The sequence below is a fragment of the Hippoglossus stenolepis genome, chromosome 12, assembly GCF_022539355.2.
Source record: "Hippoglossus stenolepis isolate QCI-W04-F060 chromosome 12, HSTE1.2, whole genome shotgun sequence".
NCBI lineage: Eukaryota > Metazoa > Chordata > Actinopteri > Pleuronectiformes > Pleuronectidae > Hippoglossus > Hippoglossus stenolepis.
Window position 1 is genome coordinate 19,789,690 of NC_061494.1, and position 8,420 is coordinate 19,798,109.

Genomic DNA, 8,420 nt, shown 5'->3' on the forward strand with positions numbered 1-8,420 from the left:
TCAAGTAAAAGCAACATCAGCTCATGGGCACACTTCCCCTCTGAACTTCTGCTTCCCACGATTTTTTTTATCAGGTAGTTGCTGATGCCTCAGGCTACAATAATTATCTTTATCTACTTCTGTTAACTGATGCTGCACTCGCCACCGCTTATCGTCTGAAATACAGTATTCGCAGCTCAGTGTCGGTTTTGGAATGAAGGAAAACTTACACAACCTCAGACGCTGGATATTCAGTGGTTGTATTTGTATTCTAGTTGTATACATTGGATTGTATTAGTGTTTTCTTCTAATTATATTCATAGTAATGTAAAATATCAAGCCTCAATTACATATTTTTGTATTCACATATAAGGAATAATTGATAAATACGTATCGGCTCATGTATCGTTATCAGAAATTTGAAATATTTGACTCCTTCATGTTGGTATCTGCGTCAGCCCCTTGAAAATACTCAGCAGTCAGGCTGTAATGTGGAGGTGAACCTTTGAATACCCTTGTTGCAATCTGTAATTTAACACACGTGCCAATACTCCAGCAACTACACTTGTTGAGTTGTTGTTGTTTCACTCTCTCTTCATTGTCACTGTCTGTGTACTTTTTTCTGTTTGTATGTGTAAGTTCACACGTCAGTCGAAGTGACAGACCACGTGTGTGTGTGTGTGTGGGGGGGTGTGTGTGTGTATCCGTCTGAGCAACTGTGCGTACGTATGAGACGCCATGCGACCCAGTCATAATCGCTGACCTCACCACGAGCCAATGTGCCCTCCCCCGAGCCAGAAAACACAGCTTAATCCCCTGTTCCCTGCACACACACTCACACACTTACATATATATACATACATACATACATACATATATATATATATACATACATACACGCACATAACTTAGAGTTCCCAAGAACAAGATACTGCTCCTCCAGCTGCTAGCATGCTGTAATAATGCCCCCTGCCCTTCCTGTGTCTCTCTGTCTCCATCACATCATCTGAAAATGCCCCAATTAATTAAAAAGGTGTAAAAATCTACATTAATCCATCACTGCTGCCCTGCTGGTCAGATACTGGGCTGAATTAGAGCTGAGGAGACTGTGATGGGCAGCTTAATGATGTTATTTTATACTATGTGACTCAAATGCAATAAAGACATTAACTGAGTTAACTAAGAAAACATTTGCACATGCTCAACGACAGAAACTCAGTTTGCTGCAAGCTGAACCAAACAGTGATGAATGCTCGCCATTGTTTTCTTCTCCAAATCTAATAGTTTGTCCATCTTGACTTGTCTGAGCTTTTTTACAGATGTAAACAATTAATCTCTGTAACAGTATACAGACAAGCCTTGTGCGCATATTGTGTCATAAGTGTGAGAACCGTTAAATAGGTGAGAAAGTGTGTTACTTATAGGTGCTATAAGTAAGAAAAGAGCAGTCACATATGTGTGTGTGTGTTTGTGAATATTGTCACCACGATTCTCACACACACACAAAGCAGCCTCGCTGCCAGACAGTCTCTGGGATGAAGAGTTTCACCCCTGCTGTTGCCGGGTTACTGGCTCCGGACCACTGCCAACACAGTGAGAAAAGGGTTTTAAAGCCCTTTCCTTAAATCAATCTTTTGTCTAAAAAGATGTGAGGGAGGGGACAGGAGACGGGAACAAAAAGCATCAAAAGGAATGAAAATGATAAGGAGGGTTGGGTGTGTTTGAGAGAGACAGGAAGGCGGGGGGATTCAGCCTGCCTCCCCTGGGAAAAGAGCAGCGCAATCAGTCCAGAACTGGCCCTGATCTGCAGCTCCCTGCATCGCTCAACCTTCTGTGGCCTTGTCTGACAGACATGGACAAACGCACAGTCTGCAACACACACAGACACGCACAAACACGCACACACGCGCACCAAGACAAGATGAGACAAAGAATGGACCATTACATACATGTGCAAAGAGCGAGGGTCAAATTAACCTGCACATACACGTTTCTCCTCGTTAAAAGAGAAATGTTTTTGCTCCTAGTGGATATTGCTGAGTTTCTATGATATTATATATTAAGGTACCTTGAGATAATTCATGTTGTGATTTGGTGCTATACAAACAAAACTGAATTGAACATCTAATGAAGGAAATACATGTGTGGAGCATTTTATCAGTAATAAACTTTGTGGGTGTGTTATCATAACCAATACTATTAAAAATAAGACGTCATAAACCTGAAATATGTCGTCCTGCAAACTGCTGGAACACTTGCACATACCGTCCTTTGCAAGAGACCAACAGGAACAACAACAAACCGAAAGATGGTTCTGATGGAGCTCTCCACAGAACCTCACTGTGCGACTTTAAACCTCGGCCCTCCAGCTCTTCAGGAATCTCCCCTGACGGGACAGAGGCTCGCTGCTCTTAAGGAAATAATCGGACTGAGCAGTGTGGACAGCGGCCTGCACTAATGTCAGCTTTCAGCTTCTCAGTGACTCCTCGCCTCTAAGGCCGAGCAGCACGTCGGGACACCCCGCTGCACTCACCTCGGGCTGAGAGCTTTTTCGTGTTGATAATCTTCGCAGCATACTCCTGGCCGGTGGACTTCTTGATGCATCGACGCACGATCGAGAAGGCGCCCCTGGAGCGGAAAGAAATCAACAAGACAAACAACACAACATCCGTGAGACCACTTCAGACACAAGAAAAAGTCGGCATCACATCATTTGTGCATCACAGAGTGCACGGCTGCACCGGTCACACGCTAAGGGCACGAATCACACACACATACACCTAAAGAGAGGGGCAGAGGAAGACACATGCATAATTCAAACAGTCTGATATTCTGTGTGGGAGATGTGAGAAGGGGTCGTGGCTACTAGTGCGTGTCAGGCGAGGGAGAGAGGGCTTCATTGTGAAGAGGGAGCCTGTCATTAGCTCACAGGGGGGGGTGAGCGAGGCTGCAGAGGAATGAAGGTGTGAAAAGAAGAACTGACATTTAGCTGGGTTTGCTCAGCCTGGCCCTCGCTTGGGATGTGCACACGCCTCCTCTGAACGCATCTGCACGGTTGGTGCTTGAGCGGCTCTGGCAGGGATTAGATGTTAAAGAGAGGATCACCACTGGAATGGCTCCTCTCATGAATTCACTGCGCATCGGCAGGAAGAAATAAATAAATAAGGGGGCAACCACAGCGTTGTTTGCAGCAGCAGCAGCCCTGTCTTCGTCTCTCTTTTTCTAATTGGCTTGACATATACAGCAGCCCTGCAGTGTGCACGCACACACGTGCACGGCCGAGCTGCATGGTGGAGCTCGGAGGTGCCACCACCACCACCAGCAGGGAAACGCAGAGCGACCTCTCGACGCCTGCAGGTAACACGCTGCTCAGCGGGAAGCGGCCGTTTCCCACCTGGTGGACGCAATGTGTCCAGGAGCGGAGCTGCTGCTGCCACGGACCCGCCTGCAGAGCAGCTGCCCCGGGGGGGGGGCTTCTCTCCCGGACCCTCCGCTGCCCTGTCAGCGCTGGAGTGAAACCCGCACAATGGCAGCGGCAGAGGAGGAAAAACGTGCACACACACCCACACACACATCTATATATATATACATACACAGTGAATGCAACAAGAGCCCAAGCAGCGTGCGTGCGTGTGTGGGTCGCTTACTTTCCGAGTTCCTCGAACAGCTGATATTCGTCAGTGAACCGGGTGCAGGTTACAATTGTGGCCATGTTGACTGGAGACAGCGGGCACGGGCACGAATACACCTCGCGCTCCGGTGGCCGCCTCGCGCAGGGTTTTTCCTTTTTTTACCGTGTGTGGAAGGGAGGAGTGCGCGTGAAGAGAGAGAGAGAGGGATAGGGAGAAGGAGAGAGAGAGAGAGAGAGGAGCAGGGAGTGGGAGGAGAGAGAGGGGGGGGAGCTGTAGTAACAAAGATCGTCTATTGAGAGGATGTGTCACCATGCGTTTTTTTGTTTAAATTAATGTTGGTTTAAACTGACAGTGTTTAGAAAATCCGCTCTTACAACTTAAAGTCCCTCGTTGCAATTCATACGTAAGTAAAAGTTGAGTATAATCAGAAAAAGTACAAAGTAAACAGTAAAGAGTAAAGGAAGGCGATACGAAGATGGACGACGTGACACGTAGCTAAAGCGTCTTGATCGCCCCCTGGTGGTTGGTTGCGACGCGGGTCATAATTCGTGCGTCTCCTGTGACCAATCATGGAAGGATCGGACGCCGTGTTCCATTACACCTCGAGCTCGGCCCTTGGAATGACGTCACACTCAAATAACCCGAGTTGGTTCGCGTTCCAGTTGCGCAGGAACAATGTGCAATTACGTTAGCCAGCAAGCCATTGTTAGCATAACCAGTTAAACCGTAGTATTAAGTCCACAGACACTAATTAGACAGGACTGTGTGTGCGACACATTTAATGGCAGAAGTGTTAATAAACAGTAAACACTTTACCTTTCGCTTCTGTTGATACACGGAGTTGGAGTAAGTGGAGACTTGTGATCCATCTTTACTTACAGTCTACGATTAAAACTGGCAGGGGCGGAAAAGATATTTTGAAAATAACCTGTTACAAGTAAAAGTCCTTCATCCTAAAGTCTTATCAGAAAAATATACTCTAATAACTAGTAAGTCTAATAACTAAGGTTGGATTATTGACCTGCCAAAGACCTCACAAGTCCCTGATTGACTCCATATCACTAGAGCCATTTTGACATGAAAAGGTGGGTAAACACGTGTGTAACTATAATCACGATAACGAAGGCTACGTTGAAAGCATTCGTTAATGTGATCAGTTACATTTACAGAATGTCTTTTATTATGAAAACTCTTTTAAAGGGGCCCTCAATGGATTAAGCTTCTGAGCACTTGAACAAACCACATGAAGGATGATTACCTTCAGTCCAAAAATCACTGGATCCTACAATTCCCATCATGCAATTTAAAATCCAATGTGTACACTACATTCTGAAGCCCTTCCTGTTTGGCAAATGCCAACATTGCTCACGCTGAAGTTCATAGATTCATAACACAGGCAGTAAATTGTTCTGCAGCCATGTTTTGTCAAGCCAGAAATAATGGCAGAGTGAGACCTCCTTCTTCCTTCTCCTCGGTGCCAGTGGAGGTAGAGGAGGGATGAAAACCACGCGAGATCTGTGGCGCTGAGCTGCAGATCCAGGTTCAGTTTCACCATCTCTCCAGTTTATCTGTGAAAGCACGAGGCTGACTCCCGATCAGCTGACAGGAGCAACATCCTCGATGGCCCATCTCATGGAGTGAGGCTGTGATGCCGCAATATTTCAATATTGGCACAAAGCACTGAGCTGCATGGCCACAATCCTGCTTCGGGTTTTAAAACGCCATTATACACTGAGCCTCCCAAACAGGAGACATCCTCAAACTGTAACATCGGGAAACAAGATTCACTATTTAGATGTAAATTAAAATATAAAAGATCTGGCAAAAATAATCATAAAAATCTTCTTATTAAACAGAACCCCACTGATATGAATAACTTCCATAATAACTCCTGTTATAGCAAAAACAATTCTGTATATTTCTTATATATAATTTTCACATATTGAACAATTTATTTAGAATATATTTATTTATTTGCTACTCATGTATACATTGATACTAGCAAAGCTTCTTCAGGAATACTACAATCATCATCATCGTCATGGTCAAGCTAAATGTTTTTATACACCTGACTGATCTTTTACGTATCTTTACCTTCTCTCTGAATGGTTGGTATGAGAAATCTTAGGATGCTTCCAAAATATATTAATGCAAAAAATTATATATCAGATAAAATAAACCCAATTATAATGACAAATTACAGAGTAAAACCTCTCTCTGGTGACATTGCTGAGAACTCGTGTGCATCTGCAAGTTGTGTCAAAGGTTTACAAGTGGCTGCTGCTTCAGGGTCACAGGCCTGAGAGGCTGGAATCTGCAGCTCTGTGCTCCACTGTTACCACCCACCCGTCAAACCTGCCATTGTGCACGCAGCCCAGGACTCATCTGACAGGCTCGTCGCCGGAGAAAACACAGCAATTCAGCAATTAATAGGACGGTACCTCTGCACCCTCGCTAATTAGGCTTTCATATCAGCGCGGCTCCCTGTAATTAAGGCAGAAACTGGTTGCACTGCTCCTGTGCTCATCGCAAACACTCATTAATCGCCAGCAAAGCTCTCTAAACACTGCTCCAGATATTCACTCACAGTTCAGAGGCGAGGCGGAGGAGGAAGGGAGGAGAGAGGCGATGCACATGGCTGCGTTTACACATGCTGAACCTACCGAGCTGCACTAATACACCGTATGATTTAACACACAGAGAGGAACATTAATCTGGGATTCAATTTCCTATTTCTTTCCAAGGAAAATTGTTAATTGACCTTTCTGTCATCTTTCAGGAAGTAGGACCAGAAAGAAAGGAAATGTTTCAAGGGCAGTTTATTGAGAATGGTGGCAGGGTTACAAACTTGAACAGACAAATGGCAGGAAGAGAATCGTTGTATAGTGAAATGAATGAGGGTGAGCCGCTTTCTATTTATAGTATGGATCTACTAACTGAACTGAGAACAGCTGTAGAAGAAGGTGGCTCATTGTCAGGTGACTGGTAGTCGTCAGAAAACTCAACAGGAGGACAGGTGAGGACAGTCAGGAGCGGGGGGGGTGGATATAACAAAGTACATGTTCCTGTCACTGTACTTTTCTTTGTGCGACACAATTTCTTATATTCTTAAAAATAATCCATCATGAGAGGCTAATTGATCAAGTGATGTTTGACGCTGCCTTCTGAGAGAAAATCAGTTCTGAAGGAGAAACTGAAATGGATTCAGTCCAGGACTCGGCCATAAGGCCCCTGTCACACACACACATACATACTTACTTTGAATACTTTAAGTATGTATAAAAGCAAGTACTTCCTTTTACTTAAGTTAACATAAGTTTAAGTTAGTATTCATTATCACCCTTAGAAAAGATCTTGAGTGGCTTGTTGCTCTCCTCTCACTTTTTGTAGCCAGAGACTTTCTATTCCTTTATTTTCACCCACTCTTCCCTAAAGATCATTTCAAGTCGGGAGGTTATTTTAGTCCGTCTCGAAAAATCTGCATGTCTAACAAAAGCTTGTGTTTCTGTTCTTGATGTTAACATTTTGCAGTTTCATTTTATGTTATGTTACATTTTCTTAATTCAAGTTCTATATATTTGGTTGTATTTTCATTTTTTAAATATTTATTAATAATAGTCTATGGTAAAATGATATCCTTGGTTGATAACGACGTCCTAGGAATCATGGCCATTTTATTAATTTGTTGGACCTGCATGTTAGTCAGTGATTCAAGACATGAGAGGTACAGAGAAGAGGCACCTCCAGGCTTCCGTACATTCACACTCTGAACGGAGCTTTTCTGCATAATGAGTATTTTCACTTTTGTGAAGTGTACTTTGTCAGTAATGGTGGATGTAAAGTATCTTTCAATGCGCAACATGCTCTAAGAGCTGAAGCCGCTTGCAGCGATGATACAGTAACAGCAGCGTGAGGGGGTGACTCACTCAACAAGAATGTTTTCAACTTGGCTCATGGCTGCGCCGCGTATCTTCCTATCCTCCCTCACGCTGAACAGTAACGTCATAAGACTTTTCATGTTTTTTGACGTGTGTGTGTGTGTGTGTGTGTGTGTGTGTGTGTGTGTGTGTGTGTGTGTGTGTGTGTGTGTGTGTGTGTGTGTGTGTGTGTGTGTGTGTGTGTGTGTGTGTGTCCAGTCTTTCCTTAGCGACATCCCGGGGTCAAACCTTCCTATCTGCAGCCCATTGATTGTCATTCAGTTAATCTTTTTGCCTGTTTTAACCTTTAACAGTTTCCTTGGGAACCGTCTGTTATCACACTACAGTACATTAGAGCGGGTCTATTCTCTTTCATTGTCAATTATTAAATCATCACATTTCCCCTTGTAAGCATTTAACAGCACATCAGGGCTGTTTCAATACTTAATGGGCTGCGATTTACGATACAGGAGCCTTAAGTGAATGTGTCCCAGTCGGGTCATTGATCCCGCTCTGTCTCGCTGAGCCTCGAGAAGCGGCTGCGTTTCTACTTTCAGTGTGGAACAGTTACAGCCATATGTGCGGGATAAGAAAATAAAGTTATATTTAAAAACTGCATCTCCATTCAACGTCACAACTTCACCAAGGAATGTGAAGATCTGAAGTTAGCCTCACCTTCAAGTGATTATCCAACAGTGGATATGACAGCTCCCACCCACATACTGGATACCACTGTGTGTTCCTGTGTGTATGTGTGTGTGTGTGTTTGTGTGACACCTCCTCCGTGATTTATGTAAGCTGACGGTGCCTTATTTCTGCGGGCCATGACAGTGTACTGGGAATCAGATGTGTGGGCATCAAACCATTGTCTTCAACAGTTTCTCACATGTAC

General features: G+C 44.2%; 1 protein-coding gene across 35 annotated transcripts in view; it reads right to left on the reverse strand.

Moving 5' to 3' along the window:
* Window positions 1-7,145, reverse strand: part of camk2g2 (calcium/calmodulin-dependent protein kinase (CaM kinase) II gamma 2) — a 53,686-nt gene extending 46,541 nt beyond the window's left edge. For 5 of the 35 annotated variants that reach the window (XM_035173566.2, XM_035173557.2, XM_035173567.2 and 2 more), the window contains exons 1-2: window positions 3,627-3,860; window positions 2,513-2,607 (exon numbers count right to left, since the gene is read on the reverse strand). In XM_035173566.2, the coding sequence (XP_035029457.1) occupies window positions 2,513-2,607; window positions 3,627-3,691 (160 nt within the window). In that variant the 5' untranslated portion in view covers window positions 3,692-3,860. Of the gene's footprint in view, window positions 1-2,512; window positions 2,608-3,626 lie in introns of all 35 variants that reach the window. The other 30 variants (XM_047342208.1, XM_047342207.1, XM_047342210.1 and 27 more) reach the window with 15 other exon arrangements.
* Between the last annotated feature and the right edge of the window lie 1,275 nt (window positions 7,146-8,420).